The sequence below is a fragment of the Pogona vitticeps genome, chromosome 1 (assembly GCF_051106095.1).
Source record: "Pogona vitticeps strain Pit_001003342236 chromosome 1, PviZW2.1, whole genome shotgun sequence".
NCBI lineage: Eukaryota > Metazoa > Chordata > Lepidosauria > Squamata > Agamidae > Pogona > Pogona vitticeps.
In genome coordinates this window covers 186,336,049-186,363,982 of record NC_135783.1, presented here as the reverse complement: position 1 = coordinate 186,363,982, position 27,934 = coordinate 186,336,049, and the positions used below count along the sequence as shown (strand labels likewise).

The window sequence follows — 27,934 nt, the reverse complement described above, 5'->3', positions numbered from 1 at the left end:
GAGGTGGCCCTCATTTGTGAAAAACAAGCCTTCCACAGGGAGATTTTCCTCATATAAACACTGATGACCTTTCAGAATCAGAACTAAGCTAAGACTATTTTTTAAGCATTTGACTATTTGTCCAGGGTTTCTAGAGCATCGTCTAGCTGGCTTTTTTCTGTTGGTTTCATTGTTTTAATGTAACTCTATTTCATTCTTGTCACTTTTTATTATTTTGTCAATTGCTGTATTAATCAAAGAACATCATATACATGTGTTAATTAGAGGTGGGATTTTAATAATTACAGGACTTCCAGTCCTAGACGTCACCTAGTATCCCCCAGACAGCCTTCTGGGACTGAGAGAACAGAAAAATCATGGGAAGGCAGTTCACTGAGGAGCTGTCTGTATAGAATCTAATAGGTAGTGAGACTTCCTCTCCCATGGAGCAGTGAAATAACCCCCAGCAATTAGTGTGAGTGACGAAATGTGTCCTCCTGATTTCTCAGCCAAAAAATGTACAGTGAGACAGACAATGACAGCAGGAAGACCTCTCTATTTGGCCTTCTTCTTCCACCTCACCCAGTTCCAAAAGCCTGCTTCGGAGATTCTAGGCAACATTTGGGACTGCAAGTTCTAGCACTCCAAAAACCCCATCCCTAATGTTAATGAATAAAGTAATTAAAACTTCTAAGTATTTTAATAAATTAAAACCAGAATATGAGGTCAGTTATTATGCAGCAATGAAAAAATTGATGCAGAAAAATAGGGAGAAAACTAGCATTTGGTAAACTTTTATAAATGTGTTCAAAATAGCTTTTAATCTTGGTTTGAACATTGGCAAATGTTTAATTGCTTTTGAATATACAGTAGTATTTAATTGTATTTTTAAAAACGTGAGAATTACATATTTTCAATTTTGTGAGCCACCTTAGTTCCCCTATGAGGGGAAAGGTGGTTTATTTAAAAATAAATAAAAATTTTACTTACTTCATACTGACAATCTGAAGATGAATAAATATTCAACAATGGTACTGCAGTGTTATTTTCAGGTTGCGCAGTGTGTAGCTTTGCAGAAATCTCAACAGAAGATGGAACCCTAAGGTAGTTACGTGAAGTACATACATTTAATGTTAGTGTGCAATGAACAGTAACCCAATCAGCAAAAGAAAACTTTATTAATTCTGATATGAACTGCAAGCAGTCCACACCAACATAAAATAGAAACTTAAATTCCCATAGGGAAGATACATAAGATTTTATTGCAGAGGTACACTTACAACAACGAGTCCTAACGCAGATATTCAAAAGTTCTCATATTTTAACAAATGGCTGAATAAATTTGTATAGAGTGTGAAACCAGAACTGAATCTAGTTTGCAAACTGTGATTAACAGAGGAACCATGATTAGCACTACTACAAACATTACATTTTCGCATGGTTAAAGACAGAAAAGGGAGAAAGGAAGTTGGTAAGACAGCTAGTGAAAGAAGTACTTAAGCCCATGATTAAGAGATCAGCTTAAGAGACCAAGCCAGAGCCTGAACCTTTTCCAAGTAAACATTATCGAGTCTAGAAGTTGGCATAAGACACGGAAAGCACCATGATAAACCCACATCTATGAGGATTTGTGGGAAAATATCCCTTTAGCAGGAACCTTTTCACTAGATCTTTCCTTGAATATCCAAACCCATTTCATTAGCTGCAGCTCCCACTGGAGAAAAACAATATGCTCTCTGATTTTTTTCCATTTCTAAGTATAGCTTTCATTTTGTGAATGTTGGAAACAAATCAGACTTCCCTCTGGACTATGTTTCAATGTCTTTCAGATATCCAAAAATTCTCCAGCACTCTTGAGAACGCTGTAATTAGATTATCTAATTCCCTCCCCAAACTGTCACATGCATTATAGTACTGCAAAAATTCATTCATATCATATATGAAAGTCATTTACAGCATGATACTTCTCTTTGATGGATAGACAGCAGAGAATGAGAAATCCTTACTGGGACAAAGTTAAAGTGTCTTCATGGGACCATGGTATATGAAGTCGGTAGATACTAGGTTTTCTTTCTGAAAGATACAAACAAAAGCATATAATGGAGCAGAATACTTTTTACCACAGTCACATCAGATCACCATTTAGACCTCACTGTGACTAAATCTTAACAATAAAATGTCACCTTTTTTTGCAAGGGCGGTTACCCAAAACAAATAATGATTTGCATCAGGCCAATATTATGTTTCCCAAGCTCCATATGAAACACACATAACATCTAGAATTTCTTTATCCTACTCATCCAATTTCTACATTTCTCCCCAACCCTGTAATGCCCAGGAAATACCAGACAGCAAATTAAGAATAAATACAAATATAGGTCAAGAAAGAAATTCTATTTTTTTCATTAACAATATGCTTTCTGAGTACCCCAAAGGTCAACTTTCTAAATCAAAGATAATTTGTTCCTGTGGTACTGATACCACTCTGATGGCAGAAAGTGAGGAGGAATTAAAGAACCTTGTAATGAGGGTGAAAGAGGAGAGTGCAAAAAACGGCCTGAAACTCAACATCAAAAAAACTAAGATCATGGCCACTGGTCCCATCACCTCCTGGAAAATAGAGGGGAAGATATGGAGGCAGTGACAGATTTTACTTTCTTGGGCTCCATGATCACTGAGATGGAGACAGCAGCCATGAAATTAAAAGACGCTTGCTTCTTGGGAGAAAAGCGATGACAAACCTTGACAGCATCTTAAAAAGCAGAGACATCACCTTGCCAACAAAAGTCTGAATAGTCAAAGCTATGGTTTTTCCTGTCGTGATGTATGGAAGTGAGAGTGGGACCATAAAGAAAGCAGACCGCCGAAGAATTGATGCCTTTGAATTGTGGTGCTGGAGGAGGCTCTTGAGAGTCCCCTGGACTGCAAGAACAAACCTATCAATTCTAAAGGAAATCAAACCTGAGTGCTCACTGGAAGGACAGATCCTGAAGCTGAGGCTCCAGTACTTTGGCCATCTCATGAGAAGAGAAGACTCGTTGGAAAAGACCTTGTTGTTAGGAAAGTGTGACGGCAAGAGGAGAAGGGGATGACAGAGGATGAGATGGCTGGACAGTGTCTGCGAAGCAACCAAAATGAAGTTGACACAACTACGGGAGGCAGTGGAAGACAGGAGGGCCTGGCGTGCTCTGGTCCATGGGGTCACGAAGAGTTGGACACGACTAAACAACGACAACAACTGATACTCTGGTACTCGTATCCTTTCCCTTCAGACATGATCATTTGCTTTGAGTTAGAAAAAAAACCCAGTCCAGAAAATACAGAAATGTTCCTTCTCAAAAGACAGATTCAGAAGGGTAGGGATTCAACCTGATTTGCGTAGAATTGTATCCTTCTGAAGGAAATAAATGTAATCTGTAATCCAGAAGTACGTTTACACCTAGATAACCGGGTAGCAGTTATGGCCAGAGTGTCTTTAGCACACTGAGCATCATGACTCACTAGTTGTTGTTCCTGATGAGAGATATGGCCACAACATTTAAGAAACCTTGATGAAATAAAACCTAAGGGTAAAATAAATATTGAAAGAATATACTTCAAAAACTGGGCAGAGGAAGATTAGCCTTAAAAATGGGTGTGAATAGTCAGGTTGGAAATGTATTATCAACTTTCCATATATGTAAACACAAGATTCCTTATCTCCATAGGGAGTCTGTCATTCTATAAATGAACTGTAAAAGTGAATGCAGAAGGAGCATTACAAAAACAAAACATGCAAGTCATGGTGCATATGCATTTTACTTCTGTTCTACATTCAAAATTAACTTAGGAAATGAAAATTTACCTTTAAGGGATTGGCAGCGACTCTCTATAGAGATCTTAAAAGCTTGATATATCTAAATGAAACAACACAATGCATCAATTTTCTAGTATTCCCCCAATCAAAACATGAACGTGAGGAAATCAGTATTTATACCTGACCAAAATGTTGGAGCTGAACACTGTGAAAAAGCCCAGTTGAATTTAATACGATTTTGCTTGAAGATATCCCTGCAGAAATTGCCTTGTGTTAGAATTAGTTAGTAATCCCAGAGCAAAGATTAAAAGGGGATAGGGTGAGAGAAATCCTTTGGATGTAGCAAAATATTTTTGTTAGAGGACTGATGCTTTGCAAATATGCAAAATGAAATATGCAATGAGCCTACAGCAAAGTATTTTATGTGTCCACATGGCAAGTGTGTATTTTACGGGACTTACTATTAGATAAGTGTGCACTGGGTTGCAGCCTTGAAGTTACAATTACCGTGTTTCCCCGAAAACAAGAAAGGGTCTTATATTAATTTTTGCTCCAAAAAATGCATTAGGGCTTATTTTCAGGGGGTGTTTTGCTTTTTTCAGGTACAACAATCTACATTTATTCAAATACAGTCACGTCATCTTCTTCTGGTTGCTGCACAATGGTGGAGGGCGGGGTTTCACTTAACTAGGGCTTATTCTTGGGGTAGGGCTTAAATTACGAGCATCCTGAAAAATCATATTAGGGCTTATTTTCACGTTAGGTCGTATTTTCGGGGAAACAGGGTAGTAAAAAAAAATATCAAAATCAGAATAGCCACATAAGTACTAATTTTTTAAATGCTGTGAATTAAACCTACCCAAAGAAAAAAGCTGAGTCACAGGAAGTTGCACTGTTCTTGAAGCTTCATTGAAGAACTCACAGTCCAAAGTAAACTGCAACGAAGTGGTAGAATGTAGTTTCTCAAATCAGCTCATAATTGTTAGCAGTGACATATATTCTTTTTTTCAGGAAGTAGAAATGCAAGGCAAAGAATTTTACTTTAATACCAGGAGACGCAGGTTCAAGAGACAAACTGGTTACCAACTACTCCATTGCAGCTTGTAATCAAATAACTTTTACAAAAGTTAGTAAACACACAATAAGTGTACTAAATACTTCTAAGCCACTTTCAGATATTCCACAAATTACAATTTTGACAGTTAACTGAGGTCATACAGTATTACAAGTAATGTGCAGAAGGACCGCCTGTTCAAGCACATTATTTGGAATTAAAGGCTAAAATCCAGTACTAAACAGCAACTAGAGTAGGCCCACTTAATCAATGCAACTTAGAAGATGGCTACATGAGAGCTTATCACATTCTGTTGCCCTCCCCCCCAATTTCTGGAATGGTTGTGATTGCTCTAAAATTTATTTATTTATTTGATTTATATCCTGCTCATCTGATCAAATTCACCACTCTGAGTACACAATATTAGAGTTCCCAGTTTGGTCTAGGGTTTGCGCCTAATGTTTATTTGAATGATTAGAATCGGTACAAACAAACATGGTTTTCTTGCTATGTAATTGCTTAGATTGCTCCACTGTGGGGTTCAGGGTGTGTTCTTCCTACATTTCAGTGGTGGTACGTAGGGGTGGGTGTGGTCTGGCTGTAACTGTAGATGGCAATCTCCATCCACTTTATATTTAAAGTGAAAAAAGTTTTTTGTTTTAATTTTTAAAAAAATATCTTTTCCACTATTACACTGCATCACTTAAGCACTATGGCACTTTCCAAAAATTAATCTTTCCTTGAGGGCAGGTTTCCATCTGCCCTCAAGGAGACACTAATTAGGCCCATTAGGAAGAAACCCAGTTTGGCGGCGGACGAAATTAGCAACTACAGGCCCATCGCCAATGTTTCTTTCTTAAGCAAGGTAGTCGAGAGGGTGGTGGCCGAACAGCTCCAGACACACTTGGATGAAACAGATGCCCTGGATCCATTTCAGTCGGGCTTCAGGCCGCGCCACGGTACAGAAACGGCATTGGTCACCCTGTGCGATGACCTGTTGAGGGAGGCTGACAGGGGCAAAGTGTCTCTGCTGGTCCTCCTTGACATCTCAGTGGCCTTCGATACCGTCGACCACAGTATCCTCCTGGGGAGGCTCTCTGAGCTGGGAATATGTGGCCTGGCACTGGCCTGGCTCCGTTCCTTCTTGGAGGACCGCCCCCAGAGAGTGCAACTTGGGGAGAGTGTCTTGGTCCCGTTGAGTCTCAACTGTGGGGTTCCACAGGGGTCGATTATCTCCCCAATGCTGTTTAACATCTATATGAGGCCGCTGGGTGGGGTCATCAGGGGGTGTGGAGCGTCGTGTCATCAGTACGCTGATGACACTCAGCTCTACATCTCCTTTTCACCAATTGCAGGAGATGCCGTTCTGTCCCTCCAGCGCTGCCTGGGGAGTGTACTGCAATGGATGCAGGAGAATGGGCTGAGGCTGAACCTGGACAAGATGGAGGTACTGAGGTGGGTGCCCCCACAGTTGGGGGCCTGGGAAACTCCCTCTCTTTTGGGGGGATGACTCTTGCCACCAAGGATGGGGTCCACAGCTTGGGGATCCATCTGGACCCGGCACTCACTATGGAAACTCAGGTGGCGTTGGTGGTCCATACCTCCTTTTTTCACCTTCAGCGGATAGCCCAGCTGCGGCCCTATCTCGATGCTGGGGCACTCACCACTTTGGTGCATGCGCTCGTAATCTCTAGATTAGACTACTGTAATGCGCTCTATGTGGGGCTGCCTTTGAGGCTGATGCGGAAACTTCAGGTGGTGCAGAATGCGGCAGCCAGACTTCTAAGTGGAGTGAGAAAATACCAACACATCTCACCCACTCTGGCCACATTGCATTGGCTGTCCGTTCGCTTCCGCATCAACTTCAAAGTCTTGATGCTTATGTATAAAGCCCTAAACGGTTTAGGACCTCGATACTTGTTGGAACGCTTACTTCCACCAAGAACTACCCGTATCACTCGATCGAGTCAAGAGGTGAGGCTGAGGAGCCTGACGCCGAGGGAGGCCCGAAAGGAAAAGACAAGAAATCGGGCCTTCTCGGCGGTGACTCCTCGCCTCTGGAACAACCTCCCTCCAGAGATTCGCGAGGCCCCGTCGCTGGGTATTTTTAAGACCCATCTAAAGACTTGGATGTTTAAGCAGGCTTTCCCTCCAGATAATACTTAATCTTTCCTTCTCTAATTTAGTCCTTGATATTGCCATCTTGAAGATTATGTTTATTGTTTGCTGCTTACTGTTTAGTTTCTAGTATATTATTGATTTTTACTTTTTATTGTTATATGTATATGTGACTGTATTTATATATCTGGAAGCCACCTAGAGTGGTCATATTGACTAGATAGGCGGGGCACAAAATAAAATAAAATAAAATAAAATAAAATAAAATAAAATAAAATAAAATAAAATAAAATAAATAAATAAATAAATAAATAAATAAATAAATAAATAGGAAAGAAAGAGAAACATGGGACTAAAACATGACACTCCCTACCCCCCCCCGTTCATGTGAATACAACCCCAGTATTAATGACCACCCTCAAGCAAATGGAAGCACACTTTTTCCCCAACCACCTGGCAGCTATTGCAAAAGAGAAGGCAGGAGGTGAGAAGTAAGAAGGGGAGGGGCACACTTGGACTAATCAGATCAAACAAGAGCAATGTGTTTGACAAGGCTGCAACTTCAGGAGCCACAGGAGCCATTTCCATGTGAAAGGAAGGAGCAATCTAATCAACCCACACTGTTCAAAAGTGATCCAGACTAGATTGCTCTCTGTCACTAATGTAGCCGTATCCTTTGACAGGAATTGAGTTGACTCACAAAGTCTCCACTAGACCTATTCTAGTTGTGACTTACGACTGAATTTCAGCCAAAATATATTAAAACTCTGTGAGGAAATGGGTTTTGTAGTACTTGTTTTTTCAGTTTGCACAGGTGGCATAGCCTGGCCAGAAAAGTGGCTTGTTGTCTGGCAGAAGTTCACTTCCAGCTTACAGCCCAAGAGTGATAAACACTGGATTCCATCTTACCCTGTTTCCCCGAAAATAAGACCTAACCTGAGAATAAGCCCTAGTATGATTTTTTCGGAATGCTTGAAATATAAGCCCTACTCCAAAAATAAGCCCCCGTTAAGTGAAAGCCTGCCCTCCACCACTGTGCAGCCACCATAAGATGACATGGCTGTATTTGAATAAATGTAGATGGTTGTACCTGAAAAAAATAACGCATCCCCTGAAAATAAGCCCTAATGCGGTTTTTGGAGCAAAAGTTAATGTAAGACCCTATCTTATTTTCGAGGAAACACGGTAATTGCTTACCAGCCTGGGAATGAGAGACTGGGCTTTGGAAAGTTGGGTGTGGACTTGTGAACAAAGGACTTTACACTGACTGGATACTATCATGATGCAAAGACTTTGATTTAAGTTAGAGAAAGGGGGCTAAGTATGCCAGAGAAGGAGGAGTGACAGGTTTTACAGCCTTTGTTGATTTATTAGGAGACTTAGCAAAGGTAAGGTAGAATAGCAAGGTGATTAAGGAGGACATCCAATAGGATAGGTTTTTATTGTTTTCTTGGGGAATTGCTTTCAGAAGCTTATCTAAACCTTAGAGGCTTGGCACTTTAATAGTACAATTTGTAACTCTTTTGAATATCTTATGTTTTACAACTTTTTAATCTTTTTAAAATAAAGTTTATTTTATATTTTTCCCAAGTGTGATCCTTAGAGGAACATAGGTTTGAGTGTCTAACGGAAGTGCCTTAGCCACAGGGCTATGCTGGCTATTTATGTTCTTTTGGGTGACCTACTTGGTCAGGCTGGTGTGCAATGCTTAAAGTACACAGTCAACGATATTTTATCCCAAAACAAGGGAATAAGTAGAAATCTAGGGACAGAAGTTTGCCCATGGTTGCCCATTCACACAACTTCTAGGTTTCATCCAGCCTAGGATTCAAAGGGTGGTGGAATTTGGGAACTAAAGTTGGCACCTTTCTTTAGTGGAATAGCACCCTTTAAGGAGGGGCATTCTTGACACTCTCTATAAAACGTAAAAGTAGGCATGTGCTTTCTTTCAGATACTACAAAAACATCAGTGATAACCTATACAATCAATCCACATATCATTTGTCAATTTGATGCTACTTTAATACAAAAAACCCAGCTCTTTCCAGAGCTATAGCATTTATTGTTCATAAACAGTACGTTGTAAAAGAACTTTATAGCTGTATAAGCCATAATGAGCCTAGACGGCAACAATCCCAGCACAAAGTTTTAGACTAATTTATTTAAGTACTCAGTTTCTCTGGTTGGACACACAAAAAACCAGAATCTCTTGTCTTTACCTTATTACCATTGACAGCTGGTACATGAAGTACAAGATGAGTCAAAGAAGGATAGTCTTGAAGTTTCAGAGTCACAGTCTAAAAAATAATATATGCAATAGTAAACTTTTCCAAGACAGTCATATTACATGTCTTCCTTTAAAACTCCTAAACAGCCAACTATGCAAGTTACAGCACAATGACTGGAAAATGAAACAAACACAACTTGGTTAACAAAGAAGATGGAGAACACAGCAGAAGACTTCTAATGTCACATGGCCAACTATGGAAAGGCACACAGATAACCCTTATATAACCACAACAAATATATAATCTAAAGCAGGGGTCAGGAAACTTTTTTACATTTTACCCACTAAAAATGTATATACGCTGACATTACCCCCTTGATTTGAAAGGAAGGTTCTCAGTCATATGTGGCCAGTCGAGCGCCACCACTGAAGCCTCGCTGCCTGGGCCTCCTCCTCCTCCTCCTCTGCTGCTTGGTGGGGCCATGCTCAGTCCTTGGCCCTGCAGGGGCAGCTCCATTTCTCCGCAAGTAGGCGGCTCCTGGGCAGCTGTTGAAGAGCAGCAGGTGGTTTGCCCTCCAGGGGGCATCCGCCACCACCTCCTGCTCCAGCACCGGCTCTGGCGGCTGTTTGCTGGGGCGGCCACAGGCCTCACTGACAAAGTGCCGCAACAGCTGTAGCACGGAAGGCAAGACACTCCTCCAGGCCCGGCCGGCCAGTGTGGAGGCACCACCGAAGGAAGCTGTGCAGCTGGGCGAGTGCTGCTGCCACCCGACGAGCTCCTCTGGGGACAGGGTGTGGGGCAGAAGCCCAGTGCCAGGAGGTTGCACCTGGCCTGGGCCACCATCATGGCCGCACCCTTCCCCCTCCGCCACGATCCACCTCTCCAGGCACTGGAAGGAGAGGCTCCTCCTGGCTGGGGCGCTCCAGCCATGCACCCCGCCCTTGCCCTCCATCATGGCTGGCCCCGCCGCCACCTCGGCTGCCGTACGTCGCCAGCCAGGACCCGTCGCCGGCCATCATCTGCTGTGGTTCGGTTGCAGCTGGGCCGGAGAAGGGGGTGGGAAGGGGGATGATCAGGCTTCCGGTAATGCCCCCTCTGGGCAGAATTGGTGGAGAAGGAGGAGGAGGAGGGAAGGGGATTAGGGTCGCGTCCTCATTACCCCCAGGATTTTCATTTTTACCCCATTTGGGGTAATTTACCCCTGTTCCCTGACCACCGATCTAAAGACTCATAAACTCTTGCCTTTAATACCATTTTGTGAAACCATCCAATAAAGACTACACTATCACAATTTTTCTGAGCTTTATATTTATAATATAAATAATACATTTATATTTTAATTAAAAACTTCAGTACTGCAGTTACACTGCATGTGAAATCATACTGATTTTTAAAAGTTAGTTCTGCCTATTAGGTTACACACCATATATACAGTTATATGGTTTTAAAATGCCAAATAATTAAAATCAAAGTAGTTGCTTACTTTCAGGGGAAACATAGTGCTATCTTACCTTAACTGTTGGCAGCAATTCGGCTTTCCAAGTCAAATCCACACCTTGCAGACTGTAAAAATTATACTGAGATGAAACAGATACTATGCATAGAACTTCACTATATACATATAGTGTACCGTAATTGCCGGCGTACAAGGTGACTGGCCGTATAAGACAACCCCCCAACATTTCCACTAAAAATATAGAGTGGATGGCTCTGCTGCGGCGGCGCCAGCGGCGGCTGCCTGGGGCTCTGCCTGGGCCCACCCTGGAAGTTCACGGCCGGCAAGGAGGAAGGTGAGGAAGAGGGGAAGCGGCTGGGCGGATGGTGGGCGGGCGAGTGAGCAGCTGGCTCAGCAGCGAGAGGGCGAGGAAGAGGGGAAGCGGCTGGGTGGGTGGCGGGAGGAGGAGGAGGAGGAGGAGGAGGAGGAGGAGGAGGAGGAGGAAGAGGGGAAGCGGGCAGGTGAGCGACCGGGCAGCTGGCTCAGCAGCACGGGGCGGCGGGCAGCCCAGCGGCGGGCTCTCGCCGCTCAGGCATGGCCGGCTCTGCTTCCCTCCCTCCATCCGGACCGACTGCCTGCCTGCCGGCCTCCCTTCCTCCCCGGCCAGCGCGGCACCATCACTCACTCAACGGCGGCGGCTCCTTCCTGGCCCAAATGAAGTGCACCCAGCGTACAAGATGACCCCCCCACTTGGGGCATTTTTTGGGGGCCAAAAAAGTCATCTTGTACACCGGCAAATACGGTATATAGTCTATACATATCAGTATTTATATAAAACACATACAGTGTTCTTTTATTTGCAGTAGCAGCTTGCCATATGTTAGGTCCCCACAGTGTATTCCATGTATTTGATCTATACAGGGCCCTGACCCACCTCTTTTATGTTTTCCTAAGCCAGCTGTGTTAGGCTTAATGAAAACAAAACAAAACATAAAACCGCTTCTAAATTAGGTGTTTTTATTGTTTTTATTTTCCACTCTCCCAAGCCCATCACATTTAGGACTGCTTTTAGTGATATCACACAACTTGATGGAAGCTACGTTTTTATCTTTCTGAAAGTGTCAAATCCAGTATTTTCATTTTACCCATATTTTTCCATGTATAAGACATGGAACTCAAAATTTATTTTGAATCTAACTCAAAATTTATTTCTTTGCAAGAAAGTGGAAGGGGAAAGCTGTTTTTTTCAACAAAAATGCAGGGGAAAAGCAAGAATCACTTTCCCCCTCCATTTTCTTTGCAAAATGAGGAGGGGGAAAGCAGAGATTCAAAGCGCTTTGATCCCTCCCCCCCTAGTTCCGTGTATAAAACAACCCTCAATTTTTCCTTTAATTATTTTAGGAAAAAGTGTTGGTGCTTCTGTCATTCGGAAAAAATATGGTGCTTCTGTAAGCCGTTGTATAGTAGTTGCACAAGCTCCTACATAACTCATTACACCATCATTAGGATAGCCATTGTTTGTACTACTCCTGTCTGACACACATGAAGGCTCACATAACAACTTATGCTTTATCTGCCAACACAGAATCATAGAATCATGAAGTTGGAAGGGGCCATTGGGTCCAGTCCCCTGCTCAATGCAGGAATACAAATCAAAGAATATCTGCCAGGTGGTTGTCTAAATTTCTCTTGAGTGCCTCCAATGTTGGAGCACTCACTACCTCTTGAGGTAATTGATTCCATTGCATCATCATCATCTTAAAATTGCTGAGCTGTAAGGGACCCTGTGGATCATTGAGTTCAGCCCCTTGTCAAGGAGGCACAGTGGGGAATTGTACTCCCCAACCTGTGGTTCTGCACCCAGAGACCTTAAACCACTGAGCTATGTGGAATACAGCCATATTAATACAATCCCTATGTAGCATAAAAATCATCTTCTATATCCTGAACAGTAATCAAATTTAGAAAGCAGTTCTAAAACACTGTAGTTTGGCAGAGAGAGCCAGTGTAGTGTGCTGGTTAAAGCATTGGATTGTAACTTTTGAGGTCCTGGCTCAAATCTCTAGAACCTCCTGTTAGATTCCTCATATGTTATCCTGATGCCTGGATAAACTGTGGGTTATGGAGCTGGCTTGAATGGAAATACTAAACCTAACAAAACAAGGCAACACTGTGGATCACTGATGGTTCCCAGTACTTCAGAAGGGTCCTGCACACCTCCTGACAATCCCGTCCCCTCTGAGGACAATCTTATTGTGAAATGCCATTTGTTGTACATCTGATATTGTTGCTAATTGCCAAGAACAGCAAAAACATCCACAAATATCTTCATTTTATTTCATTGATTCATAACTTAAACTCTGGGAAAAAAGCTACTATATCAGGACAGAAAATGAAGAAGCAGATAGGTTTCTAATTGGCACTGGCGTTAAAGAAAGATGTATTTTGTCTCCTTATCTGTTCAGTCTATGCACAAAACATGCCATGCAGAAAGCTGGATTAAATTCGGACAAATGAAGAGTGAATATTGGTGGAAGAAACATCAATAATTTAAGACAACCATATGACACCGTTTTACTGACAGAAAGCAGCAATGATAAGAAACAATTGCTAAAGAAGATTACAGAATAAAGTGCCAAAGTAGGGTTACAGCAGAACATTTCGGTGTATTTCAAGTGATATAATGGCTGAAATCCTGTTGCACAATTACACAAATGTCATAATTTGTAGGTGTGAGTTGCCATAAATTAGGAAATCTCCACAGACATTATCCGCCAAATCACACAGTATGCAACAGATAGTGGGCAAAATCCTTTTATGTCACTTTCAGCACAAAAGGGACTGGGGCTCCAGCAATGTTTAATTCACACTAATTATGTAAAAGCTTCCTATCCACTCATTTTAGGTTCTTAGGCACCCCAGGCTCCCTTTTGCCCAGGGAAAGCCTTTGGGAGCCTTGGGGCAATCCAGTGGCAATTTTTCATTTTCAAAGGCTCCTCTTCTTCATCCCGAAACTTTTGTGCTTCCAAAATTAATGTCATTTGCATAACTGAGCAACAGGATCTCAGCCAATCTATCAATATAGTTATTTTCCCTGTTTTCAATATAGTTACACGTATATTGTAGAAAACGTTAAGTTATTCTTGAATAAATTCAAAACCTAGCATTCTCAAATAGATCGTGTTCATTAAAGCCAAGCACACAGCTAGCCTTACACTAAAAGGATTCTCTTAATCTAAGAAGTGGATTAAGATAGCTTTAAGTGTATTTTGAAACCCCAGTATGACACCAGAATGAACAGCCAAAGGCTAACATTAAAAATCAATAAAGCAAGGAATTGTTAATTAAAACAACAACTGTAAACAAAGAACTTTTACTTCATATTCTAAGAACAGCAACAAAACAACCACGGTTCTTCCCACCCTATTCTATTTTACTCTGTGAAGTGTAAAAATAAACTTACCATTTGTATGAGGTACTGTTAATACAACCATATATCCAACTATTTGTGTCCTGTTATATAAAGAAAAAACAAAAATCCATACAAATATACTTTACACATTCATTTCTGTTAGCACTTTTAAAAAGATCAAATAACACATATACAGTGGTGCCTCGCACAACGAGGTTAATCCGTCCCGGATTAACCCTCGCTGTGTGAAATATCGCTCAGCGGAAAGTAAAAAGCCATTGGAACGCATTAAACAGCGTTTAATGTGTTCCAATTCGGCCGAATACTCACCGTTGTGCGATGTTCCTCTATGGCCGGCAGCCATTTTCGCACCCTCCCCTCGCTTTACGAGGGCGCGAAAATGGCTGCGATCAGCTGTTCTGCGGCTTCAAAATGGCCACCGGAACAGCCGAAATGGCTGGCCGCAGCGTTTTCGCGCCCTTGGTAAGCATTAGCGATCGCAAAAGCGTCATCATAGAGCGAATTCATCGCTCTACGGGGCGCTCGTTGTGCGAGGCACCACTGTACAGTATTTGGTGCTCTTGATCCATTTAATTTACCGTATTTTTCTGTGTATATGACCCCACAATATATAAAACAACCCTCTAATTTTGACCCATTGATGGAGGTGGAGGAGAAGTTATTGGGCAACTTCTCCTCCACCTGAATCTCTTCCTCCTCCTGCTGCTGCTGCCTCCGCTGCCCGCCTGATTACCTCCTCCAGTGCAGCTGCCGGAGCTCACCTCCAGCTCACGTCGCCGCCTTGTCCCCTGCCCTAAGGAGACGATGGCTGGAGGAGGTGATCCGGTGGCGGCAGCAAGAAGAGGCACCCGAGCACGCACGAGTGCTTGTTTGCCTCTGCCTCCTGCTGCCTCCACCACCACAGGGGACAAGTCAGCAACGTGAGCTGAGCCCTGTCAGTCCCACTGGAGGTGGTGATCAGGCGAGTGGGGAAGGCAGCAGCAAGAGGCGCCTAAGAGCGTGTGAATGCTCCTTTGCCTCCGCCTCAGCCTCCTGCTGCTGCCTCGGCCACCGGAGGGGACAAGCCAGGAGCTCTGGAAGAGGCAACTTGGCAGTGGCAGCGGCGACAGCAGCAGCAAGAGTTACATAAGTTACAAAAGATGAATAATTTACAAACATAGCAGCTGTATCACAGTGGAACATGTCAAAATTTGGTAGGATCATGAACGCTGAAAAATATTAAGTCCCCATGGTAATTTTAATTTGTACACTGAGCCAATAACAGCTTTGAAAAAATTTACCAGACAACAGGATAAGATAATAAACCTATCATACAGGAGGCATCTATCAAGGCCTGAAAGCCACAACAGATAAAATGCAGTCTCCACTATTTAACATACTCTTAGCTGCTAGTTCCTGCAAGTAAATAAAGCAATGATGGCTACCTTTATCTGTATCATCTTTGTATGCTTCTATAAGTATCTGGCTGGCCATTTTTGGTCAAATTTCACAACTAGATGGAACTTTGGGAAGACCACTTTTTAATTTTTAAGCTTGAGGTGTATAAAGAATAAGTTAATATCTCACTAGTCAACAGAACAGAAATGGCTACATATCACTACACTGGACCGACAATGATATTTTGCTGCAACAGAATACTGCTCACTAGCCAAATTGATTTCTAAATACTGTACAGGGGCTTTCTCCCTCCCTCCCTTATGTGGTGCCCAAAACATAAGCCCATTTACAGGACAGAGGAATTGTATGTGACATCACCAATGGAAAGATTCTACAAGCCCCCAGATTTCAAACATGCTGCGAATATGATTGTCCTCTCTTTTGCTTCAGATTACAGTGGTGCCCCGCTTGATGACGACCCCGTTAGACAACAAAATTGCTTTACGATGACTTTTTTGCGATCGTTATAGTGATTGCAAAACGATGTTTCTATGGGGTTTTTTCCACTTTATGTTGTTTCGGTCCCTGCTTCAGGAACCGGTTTTTTGCTGGACGATGATTAAAAACAGCTGATTGGCGGTTCGCAAAATGGCTCCCCACTGTTTTCCGGACCTATTTTCGCAACACAGGGATCATAAAATGGCCGCCCTATGGAGGATCTTCGCTGGACGATCAGGTATTTCCCCGATTGGAATGCATTAACCGGTTTTCAATGCATTCCAATGGTTGTTTTTTTTTTTTTGCCTGACGACGATTTTGCTTAACAGCAATTTTCCTGGAACAGATTATCGTTGTCAAGCGGGGCACCACTGTATATAACACAGGCACTGCCGAAATGTAATAATGTTAGTCTCAGTGAATGTATCATATTGAGCCAGAAATGAACAATATGCCTGTGTGCTCCCTTACTACCCCTCTACTTTTAACTACATTTTAGTTTTCTATTTCAATCTGATTTCCTGGCTTCTTAATATGGTTTATACACCAGGGCATCAAGAAAGTACTGAACCATAATTTTTGTTGTACACCACAAGAAACTCATGAAGTCACAAATATTTGGTGTTTGGGAAGGGAGAAAAATTAAGGCCACCAGGGCACAGATGGTGCTTGGCTTATTTTCAGCTCCAACACCCACTGTTTAATGCTCAGTGGGACAGAAATTGATAATCTCTGGCATATAATGTTAATCCTCTGGGAATGGAAAAGATACAAATTGCTGAAACCAAATGGTGGAAGAGTTTGAACAATTATATTTGCTCAGAAAAATGCAAGTCAAGCAGGCAATACACATTTTAATGAAATAATTTTCTCACCAACATGCTGTTTTGACAGTAGACGTGACTAGATGATTTTCTGTAGCTTGAGAGGGCAAAAGTAAAATATTTTCCAGCTGATTCCTGTTCAGGAAGAAACACAAATAAACTTACTAAAAACTACAGTTTTGCATTATTATTTTTTTTTTTTTAAAAAGAGAGAGATAGAGAAAATACTACTTACATTATATCCTGTATAGGACCATTTTGATGATTTTACCTGGATCCAGGTTAATGAACCTGAAAATAACCAAGATAATTTCTCATTCAGTATAAAAATTCTCCCTTCTCACAGCACAGTTATTTGTTCTCACCATAACTCCTTGTTTTATGATTTAAAACTGTGTATCTGTTAGTAAACAGAAAAAAATGTATGTATGCAGTCATGCAAACACATTATTTTATCTGTACAGGACACACATCCTTTCTTAGAAACATTACATGCTTCCTTTTTCAAGTACTCATATAGTAAGCAGACTTTTAAACATCTTTGCTTGCTAATTCACAAGATCTGAAAGCCTGGTTTAAATAATAGTAATAATAATAGTGTGCCATTAGAGTCCAATTTATGGCAACACTGTATAAGGGCCTTCTACATATAAAGCACCAGAAGCAGTTTACCCATTTCTCCTTCTGATAGCGCTCTGGAACCATACAACTTGCCCATGCAATTGGGAAATGCAAGATTTGGAGAATTATCGTGGTCCCACTGGTAAGAAAGTCACATGAATCTGGGGGTTACCCCCGGTGGAACTGTGTAAGTTTATCTGCATAGAGCAAGGAGCATAGCAAAAAGAAAAACAAACAAGCAAACAAACACATCCGCACAAAGCAAGAGCAAGCCCCTCAAAACCATGCTTTCTGCCAAGGGCCCATCTTCGTACAAGTACAGTGGTACCCCGCATGACGATAATTCATTCCGTGAAAATCGCTGTTTAGCAAAATCATCATCGTGCGAAAACTGTTTCCCCATTGGAATGCATTGAAACCCGCTTAATGCGTTCCAATGGGGAAAAATCGTCGCTGTTTTGCGAAGATCGCCCATAGGGCAGCTATTCTGCGAAGCCGCCGATCAGCTGCAAAAATCGTCGTCTTGCGAAAACACGGTCCGCGAAGCATGGATCAAATCATTGTCAAGCGAAAATTGCCCATTGGAATCACTGTTTTGTGAATCACTATAGCGATCGCAAAACCTCATCCTCATGCAGGTTCATCATTTTATGAGGTCGTCGTCTAGCGAGGTACCACTGTAAGGAATAAGCATCAAAGACATACAGGGGTTCAGCTCCCTGGTTGTAAAGTGGCAACGCAGCTTTTAATAAAACGAGAGGACAGACTCACTTAGGACTAGTTCAGTTTTATTCTTTTTTTAAAAAAACTACAATTAAATGGGGAACATATGGCCCTTCAGATATTGTTGGACTACACTTCTCATTGGCCTCTACACACACACACACAAAACAAAACCATAGTGAAGAATGATGACAGATGCAGCAGCATCTTGGAAGGGCACGTTTGCCATTCCTGGTGTGTGCATATGCAGAGACTTAAAAGGTGTTTCAGGGTGTAAAGTAGGACTGCGGTCTCCATGGGGGATCAGTTCCAAGCACTCCTGGCGTATGCAAAAATACAGTATGAGGAAGTAACAAATGCCATACATTGTATGCTTTTGGCTCCCTCTAGTGGCCCGTTCTGGTAAATACACCCTGGGGTCTTCATTATTTAGAATTTTCAGGAAGTGGATAAGTGAATCAGCGGATATTGATCCCGCAGACAGGGGGATCTATCTGCGGATAGATAGGTGTTGCTATTTTGTAAATACAAAATATTTACAAAATAGCAAAATATTTACAAAATAGCAAGGGCCTTTACTGCATACGACTCTAATTAATAGCACCATCCTGATATTGCAAAGTGTACAGAGACCAGTTCATAGCAGAGTGAAGATTTGAAATGGCAACTTTCTGTTTGCAGATCAGTCTCTAAACCACTGGGCTAAATGTGATTTATCTTTGTGCACATGGACCTGGGCCCATACAGAAGAATCTAAGTGATACGATAAGCACTAAGTGAGTTGGGCTGTACTAGTTTCCCCTGAGCTTCAACTGACAGAAGGCAATCAAGGTCATCTGCCCCAACAAGGGTGGAGAGCCTGGATTTATCCAGGCAATTCCTTAATCACAATTCAACATTAATCACCAATACCCTTGATCACCGAGAAATAATAACACATTTTTTAAAAACATGCAAACCTATTAATTCAATAATTGATGCAGGCTTTTCTTCAAATAATTTTGCTGGATGTCTCAGAAAGTGATGATTCAAGACCAACGTTCTTTTCTGTGGATCTTCTGATATCTACAAATTAACATGTAATTTAAGATGGATTTTGATTATGCTTTGATGACAGTGGCTACCAGATCAATAGCATTTAATAAAAGTTAAACTTTAACAAAATATACAGTAAATTAGAGTTATCGAGTAGAACAGAGATATGCTCACTATTTACAGCAGTCCAACATTTTTCAAATTACTATTGTATTTTTCCAGGGAACAAATTTAAAGCAAAAGAAGTGCCAACCTGTTTAGTCTTTTCATCAATAAGGTCAAAGAAGGCTCTGACAGTAGCCAAAATCAATTCTTTACACCTTTAAGAGGAAAATCAAGGTTACATATAAAAAATCTAGATAAAATGAAATCAAACAACAAAAGGAAAGTAACACTATGACAGCAGGCCACTTCTAGGATTTAATGTGCTTATAGTTGCTCACCAAACTATTGAGAGATGATCTGTTGATGCCCAGACTCGAGGAACTGCTGAACTCTGTTTAAAGAATAATTTATATGAGGATGATTATAAATACTTGAAGTTATCATAAATATATATGCTTGATGAAGAAATTATAGGACTGAAATTCAGTAGCTACTTAATTCCAATGTCTCAGTTTCAAAGGACAAGTTTGGACATGCAGCGCAAAATACCGTTGCATAAATTTACACCAGCATAACCAGGATCAGGTACCAGAAATATTTCATTTCAATTAATTAAATTAATTAGTTTACATTAATTTTAAACTAATTAAATATTTAAATATAGTTTTAATTAGTTTTAACCTCCTTTTTCAGGTTATGAGGCTGCCTAGGGCTGCCTTTTACTTCGGGATAGCCTTTGGAAACAGGGATGAGCACCGCCCCCTAGAGTCGAACACGACTGGACAAAAATTGTCAAGGGGAACCTTTATCTTTGGGCTGCCTTTTACTTCGGGATAGCCTTTGGGAGCCTCAGGATGAGAGGGAACCTTTAAAAGTCTACAATTGTTGATGGGATAAGGATGGCTGGTAACGATTCACCTGTGATTTGTTTTTAACTATCAAAGGGTTCCTCCTGTCACATCCCAACCAGCAACAAGATCTGATTAACAACTGTTATATTCTTCTAATTTTTTTAAAAAAGGTGGACTAAAGTTGCTTCTGGGGGGGAGGGAAGGGGGGGTTTCCATTAGTTTAAATTAAATATTTCCAGCACCTGATCTGGGTTATGTTGGAGTAAATTTATGCCAACAGGATTTTGCCCACTGTGTAAAACTTTCTACTTTTTTTAAAAAAATTGTAGCCTAATGGGCTGTAACACAACCCACTTTGGAAAGATATGCTCAGTTTCAAAAATTCTGTCATATAGCATAGCAAATTGCTGTCTGAAAACATCAGCTGAAATGTGGCCTTCTCCATGTGAAATTAGTAAAATTATTATTTGAAGAGCTCAGCCATAGAGACCAGCATTTTTGACACAAGCACCTGAGTCTCTGAATACAGTGGTGCCCTGCATAGCGACGATAATCCGTTCCGGAAAAATCGTCGCTATACGGATTTGTCGCTATACGGGGCAAAAAAGCCCATAGAAACGCATTAAAACGTAATTAATGCGTTCCTATGGGCTTGAAACTCACCGTTCAGTGAAGATCCTCCATAGTGCGGCCATTTTTGCTGTTCGGTAAGGGAGGAATCTGTCCCAGAAACAGCGGGCGCCCATTTTGAAACTGCCAGTCAGCTGTTATAAAAGCATTGCTATGATCGGAACCGATCATAGCAAAGCCAAGTTCCACTGCCAGCCAGCCCTGGAGGACGCCCGGCCTCTTTGCCGGGGCTGTCCCGGGGCACAAACAGGTGGGCCGGAGGGTCTTTCTCCAGTGAGCAGCGGGCTGGAGGGATGCAGCCGCTGGGGGTTGGGGAAGGGGGGGGAAGGGACGCGCCGGCCACCCATCGCTCGCCAGCCAGTCAGCTAGCCCGGGAGACACCGGCTAAGGCCAGCAAGCGAGGGGTGAAAGGGATGCAGCCGCCGGGGATTGGGGAAGGGACGTGCCGGCCACCCATTGCTCGCCAGCCAGTCAGCTAGCCCGGGAGACACCCAGCTAAGGCCGGCGAGCGAGGGGTGAAAAGGATGCAGCCGCCGGGGGCGGAAGTGGGTGGGAAGGGGTGTGCCGGCCACCCATCGCTCGCCAGCCAGTCAGCTAGCCCAGGAGACACCCGGCTAAGGCCGGCGAGCGAGGGGTGAAAGGGATGCAGCTGCCGGGGGGGGAAGGGACGCGCCGGCCACCCATCGCTCGCCAGCCAGTCAGCTAGCCCGGGAGACACCCGGCTAAGGCCGGCTAGCGAGGGGTGAAAGGGATGCAGCCGCCGGGGGGGGAAGTGGGTGGGAAGGGATGTGCCGGCCACCCATCGCTCGCCAGCCAGTTAGCTAGCCCGGGAGACACCCGGACAAGGTCAGCGAGCAGTGGGCTGGAAGAAGGCAGCCGCCCGGGGGGGGAGGAGGAGAGGGAAGGGGCGCGCCAGCCTAACGCCGCTCGCCAGCTAGCCCGGGAGACACCCGGACAAGGCCGGCGAGCAGCGGGCTGGAAGAAGGCAGCTGCCCGGGGTGGGGAGGAGGAGTGGGGAGGGGTGCGCCAGCCTAACGCCGCTCGCCAGCTAGCCCGGGAGACACCTGGACAAGGCCGGCGAGCAGCGCGCTGGAAGAAGGCAGCTGCCCGGGGTGGGGAGGAGGAGAGGGAAGGGGCGCGCCAGCCACCGCCAGTGAGCCAACCCCGCACTCCCGGTCTCCTTGGCTGGCGAGGAGGGGGTCTCTGGTGTGCCGCCGCCCCTGTCCAGCCACTGCCACCTTGATCCCGGTCCCCAGCGGGCGCCTCCTCCTCTGCAGCGCCTCCCGCCGCAACTGCTCTCTGGCTCGGCACACTAGGGGTTGCTGCGTGCGGGGATTGGGGCCAGGCCCTTCACCCCTCCTTCCCTCCCTCCTGCCGAGGCGCCGATCAGCTGTTTGCTTTGCCATGATCCGTTCCCCAAGCAGGGAACCGATCATCGCAAAGCGAAATTCCCCCATAGGGAACATCGGAAAGCGATCGCAAAAGTGATCGCAAAATCTTCATCGCAAAGCGATTTCATCGTTATACGATGCAATCGCTATGCGAGGCACCACTGTAACTTCATACAAAGTGGAATTCTGGAGAGAGAGAAAAAAACCAATTTACACACCAGGCACAATCAAGATAATGCTCTAATCTTCTGAGATGAAAGAAAATCTGCACGTTTGGTAACAAATGTCAATCCTTTTATTGGAACCGAGACCTCAATCTAGAATTTACCATATCATTCCGTGTATAAAGTGACACTTTTTTCCTAAAATAATTAAAGGAAAAATTGAGGGTCATTTTATACTTGGAAGTAAGGAGGGGGGAGGGATCAAAGCACTTTGATCCCTGCTTTCCCCCTCCATGTTTTGCAAATAAAATGGAGGGCGAAAGCAATTTCAGCTTTCCCCCTACATTTTTGTTGCAAATGTTTTGCAGTGAAAATGTAGGGCAAAAGCAGGAATCACTTTCCCCCTACACTTTCTTGCAAAAAAAGAAATTCTGGGTGAGAAAATTAGGGCGTGTCTTATACATGGAAAAATATGGTCATTTTGAAAAAGTTATGACAGATGTCAGAAAAAGGGTTAAACCATTCCAGAATATTACCAAGACTTTACAAGACTCATAAAACCGCATATCAATTTTAAATAATAAAAAATTATTTTACCACAACAGATAAGGCAGTGCTTTGATGACTTGACCTGGGTAGAAAAGCCAGACCTGAACGAACTTGATAATCTCGAAATCCTCCAGCTACAGAAAGAGTTGTAAGATTCTTTATTTCTTGGGCCTTCCAAATCCAGTTATCATTTACAACTGCATAAAAATCTGAGGAAATAATATTATTTTAGAGAACAATTCCATACATGGTTCAGCACACTTGTTTTTATTGCCTATTTCCATTCTTAGTGCACAGATTATCTCTTTCCATTCCCTTCAAGGGTGAGCCAACTCACTGTTCCCAATTAAGATTAAGTATGATATAGCCAACATGAAATAGCAATCCCTTAATTTTTTTTTAATTTGGTGCAGAATTATAAGGGTTGTGTAAACGAAATATCCACCAGTCTTAAACAGATGGAAATCAATTTAGAAAGGGAAGAAGGCAAGAAAACTCTAAGGAGATTGAAACACAACTGATCTTCAATTATCAGGGCTGATTCAGACATGACATTCTGCTTGATCAGCAGTACTCGCAAGAATCATTCTCATGTCATACTCAGAAGTGTCAACATTCAACTCTCACTGCTAAATTAATAGTGGACACTGATCTGACTGTGTGTGAGAACCATATCCTGCCACCTCAGATAACAGATTTTTCCTATATCTGCAGAGGCAGGATTGCCCCCTCCCCACAAAACCAGGAACAGTTAACATGTGACTCCACCTATAAGGGAAGTGGCCTTAGCAGTCTCACTAAAACCAATAGCAATATGTGAATGTCTTTAGAGTTTCAATGTAGCAGCTACCTCCCAACATATTTTCTGAAACTGCAAACATATAATAGTCTGCATTTCAAACAACAAGGGTATATTTGAACACAACCGACATACTGTACTATTCATATTTTTGGGAACATGCAATACCTTTTTTTTTGAGGGGGCAGATTTAAAGAAGAGGGGACATGAAACAGAATCCACCTAGGGAGATAGCTTGTCCTTTGCAATTGCCAGAACCTTCTGCAGTAGAGAATAAACCCCAAGAAGCAAGTGAGGGATTGAGAAGAGGAAAATACTGTACTGGAATGAAGAACTGAGGGAAAGCAGGGGCAAGGGCATAGCTAGAGAAAAGCAGCACAAACAAAAGACTCTGAATATGATGCAATCACTTCCAATCAGTTGGAGGCCAGAAGACTGGAGGGCTGTGGCAGTGTATGCGATATACAGTAGTAGGAGAAATGGTGTCAGCCTAGCACAGTAGACAAAATGATGACAATTGTTTTTAAGAGTCAAAACTGCTACAGTGGAATCTTGCTAAGTACTGCTCCCCTTATTCTGATTTCCAGAATTCAGTTCCTGGTCACAAAAGGACACACGTTTGCAGACACCTGCTTTTTACAGTTAGCACTCCTATTACTGTAAATAATAGTTACATTATTACTATAGTTACATGCTAGAGTTAAACTGAGTCTAATAGTGATTGACACTATACAGTGGGGTCTTGACTTAAGAACGGCTAGAGTTAAGAACATTTTGACTTAAGAACCACTTTCATAGGAAAATATTGACTTCACTTACATACTTAGATTTGAGTTAAGAACTGAAAAAAAAAGGGGGGGAAGGAAAAGTGCAAAATTTGAACTTTCAGTTAACTGTTGGCCAGTGAAAAGGGTGCCTGTCTGCTTCCTCACTCCTCCCAGCATTTAGAGAGTGGATTGGGAGACAGTCTTCGGACTGCCTGGTACTGTACTGCCTGGACTGTATTTTCCCTGCCTTCCCTGAACCTTTCTTGACCTAAGAAAAAAAAGAAACAAAATATTCCCCCTCTAGTGGTCAAAGACGGAATAGCAGCTTCCCATTAGTTTCTATGGACGGAAAAGAGCAGATACGGATCAAATGGTTTTCAATGCACTCCTATGGGAAATGCAGATTTGACCTGAGAACTTTTTGACTTGAGAACCGCCTTCCAATACGGATTAAGTTCTCAAGTCAAGACCCCACTGTATACTCCTTAACTGCACATAAAGAGCTCATGGAACAGCATGCACAGAGTTAGTTAAATTATATTAGTTATAAAATATTTATTCTACAGGAATACTCCACAGAGGGAAATGATCTTCATAACTAACTCAATGAAACTTTAAATTGGCTCAGTTCTCAAATCACTTCATTTTCCTTTGTAGTCTTTCCATTCGACAAAATCTGCATTCAGAAAGCTGCAAGTCATTTTATTACATTTGATATTCATGATACTGAACAGTGTTCTCTTGGTGTTCCAGTTCTGTCAAAATACAGCCCAAAACGTGGGAGAACAGACTAATTAGGGCACCCACACATAACAGGGGATGAAATAACCAGCGCTCTCCACTAAAGACCTAACAACTCTTGCCACTGATCTCACAGTTGGCTTCTAGTTAAGTACACATCAGTGTGTGCAGATGCTGGGATTCCAGGCCCATTGCCTGTCTGTTCTGCAGCCTCAATGTTATGTTTACCTTTCCAGCTAAACTCATTTGGATGAGCCATCTACACTGGCTTCTTTAACGATTCCACATCAGATATTATACACCATATCTGCAAATGGACTGGGCCCTACCGACTTCCACTTTTCTGTTCTTCACCGTTTCAGGGCAACCATTAAGAGTCACCCTCTTTTAATGAAATCGTCTCTGAATGATGATCAGACAGACAGTCAGGGCACACAGAGACACATTCTTGATAGTAGCTTTGCTATCAGTGAGAACCTTTTCCGTAAGATATTGTGAAACCAAGCTGAAGCATGAACGTTAATGGAACAGCATTGAATTCTAGGGGGTTTCTGCCGACATTAAAACATAACCAGAAACACCAGAGAAAAAAATAAAATGAACGGACGCACAGCCATACACATCCAAAGCACTAACACTAGCCAGAAACATACCTGTAAGATATTGATCTAAAGGCATTACAGGTGCAGCATGAGGTGTGGCTTGAGTAATGAGGACGTTAAGTAGTTCTGCCTTAAAATGCTTCAGAGTCAGCAGGGCTCTTGCAACAAGGCCACCCATGGAATGCCCTACTATTGCAACACTACGTGGAGCAAACACTTGACCCTTCAAAAAAAATGAATGAAAATTATTTGCCATTAAACACATTAAACACATGTAAGAAAAAGCAAACTTTAGTCTAAAATGCAGTTGCATTCTGATACACATTGTAGAGAAAAACATTTAAGTAATCAGGACAGAATAGATTAGGGCTGCGATTCAAGTACAATTAGTACTTAGAAGGCCCACTGGAATCTTTTTCTTTCTTTCTTTCTTTCTTTCTTTCTTTCTTTCTTTCTTTCTTTCTTTCTTTCTTTCTTTCTTTCTTTCTTTCATTCTTTCTTTCTATCTATCTATCTATCTATCTATCTATCTATCTATCTATCTATCTATCTATCTATCTATCTATCTATCTATCTATCTATCTATCTATCTATCTATCTATCTATCTTTTACACTTCTGTACTGCCTATCTGGCCAAATTATCACACCTATCACGAGAGACACAGCTGGTGATCGATATGAATAAACTTGTGAAGTTTTTCTCACCTACCTTATACAACTTAAGAATTACTTTAATACACTCATGTACAAATTTGGTCTGCCTCTGGAGGCTTCCTCCGTAAAGCGCAACTAGTTCCTCATTGAAGTTGACACTGAAGACATCAAAATGGTACTTAAAGTCAACATCTTCTGCCTTTCTGAGTGCTATTGACCCAAGTGAACGTACTGCGGGGGAAAACACACAATTATGAGTAATAGGTGACATAATATTTATAAATAATATGCAAATATATAATTAAAAATAGCTACAGTACAAAACTCACTGTAATCTGGCATTACCAAATTACAAACTACAAAAATCTTTGCCCAGTGTGCTATTAATTGTGAACAGCAATACCATTTTCACACAGAATCTTAGAATACCCCTTGAAATGTCATGGTATCTGTGCCTGGAATGCTAAACAACATAAAAATGTAGAAAGATGTTTGTCTACCAGAGATCAATAACATTCTCAAATGCCATTCATCTCCATTTCTTTTCTTAATTCCATGGTGAAATACAGGGAGCTTCATAATGTGGCTTCTGGCTTGCAAGCGTATGTTTCCATGGAGACAAGGGGACAAGTGACAATTGCAGAGACTGAAAATGGGAGACTAGCCATTTATATCAGAAGGGGGGGGGATAGTGTTTTTGAAGGAGGGACATATGCTGAAACATCAAACCATTAGCCAGAAAAGGTGTCAGACAAGAGTCTGGAGTCAAGAGGTTCGTTATTTAAGATTATATTGTTAAAAAGTGCATTATACAATAAGAGCTGAATTCCTGTTACTTAGCATCGTAAGTCACACTAGAGTAGGAACATTGAATCAATGGGTATTTGGTGCATCACTCCTCCATAAATTCCATTGATTGAAATGGGCAAACTTCATCTGTTATTTACCATGCATTTGAATCAATGCAACTAGGCCTACTCAAATGCGACTTACTATACTAAAGCAAAATATTTTCAGCCAATATTATATAATGTAAGCACTGATGCCCTTAGATTATACATTAAAGTACGATTTGCTGTATTTATATCTGGACATTGTCTGTTTAACCTCTCACAGCAAATCTGATTACATGCATTTTAGTGTAAAACAGAATTGGCATTATTAGATTTAAAAAAATAAAAAAATAAAAGCAACATTTATTTAATCTTAATCTGCTAATAAATTAATTCAGGAACGAAAAAAGTCCAGGCTTGTAGAATTACACCCTCATCTCCTCATACTCCTTTTTTTTAAAGCACAAGGCTATCAATTGAAGCCAGCAAGGCAGACACATACCTAAAATTAAGGGAAATCTGGTGTCTTGGTAAAGAAATTTCAGCCTAGGAATGTTTTCAGAACCAGAAGAAAGAACTAAGGTCGCATAAAATCTTCTCTCCAAGTATATTTCTTTCAAAAGTTTAAAAATGGGGTACATTGGGGCATCAGAAATATTTTCCAAACAAATGCAAATTTCCAAGAGATATTGGTAGTAAGGAGACTCAATCTACCTTCACACACTC

The 27,934-nt window shown here is 42.1% G+C and overlaps 1 protein-coding gene across 2 annotated transcripts in view; it reads right to left on the bottom strand.

Annotated features, from left to right (window-relative positions):
* PGAP1 (post-GPI attachment to proteins inositol deacylase 1) overlaps positions 1-27,934 on the bottom strand; it is a 98,262-nt gene that overhangs the window by 43,388 nt on the left and 26,940 nt on the right. For both annotated transcript variants that reach the window (XM_020795319.3, XM_078380112.1), the window contains exons 3-18: positions 26,431-26,606; positions 25,772-25,943; positions 22,860-23,020; positions 19,565-19,617; positions 19,375-19,441; positions 19,046-19,151; positions 16,978-17,033; positions 16,794-16,877; positions 14,074-14,123; positions 10,687-10,738; positions 9,167-9,244; positions 4,635-4,710; positions 3,956-4,029; positions 3,824-3,875; positions 1,986-2,052; positions 970-1,078 (exon numbers count right to left, since the gene is read on the bottom strand). In XM_020795319.3, coding sequence (XP_020650978.3) covers positions 970-1,078; positions 1,986-2,052; positions 3,824-3,875; positions 3,956-4,029; positions 4,635-4,710; positions 9,167-9,244; positions 10,687-10,738; positions 14,074-14,123; positions 16,794-16,877; positions 16,978-17,033; positions 19,046-19,151; positions 19,375-19,441; positions 19,565-19,617; positions 22,860-23,020; positions 25,772-25,943; positions 26,431-26,606 — 1,433 coding nt within the window. The remainder of the gene's footprint in view (positions 1-969; positions 1,079-1,985; positions 2,053-3,823; positions 3,876-3,955; positions 4,030-4,634; positions 4,711-9,166; positions 9,245-10,686; positions 10,739-14,073; positions 14,124-16,793; positions 16,878-16,977; positions 17,034-19,045; positions 19,152-19,374; positions 19,442-19,564; positions 19,618-22,859; positions 23,021-25,771; positions 25,944-26,430; positions 26,607-27,934) is intronic.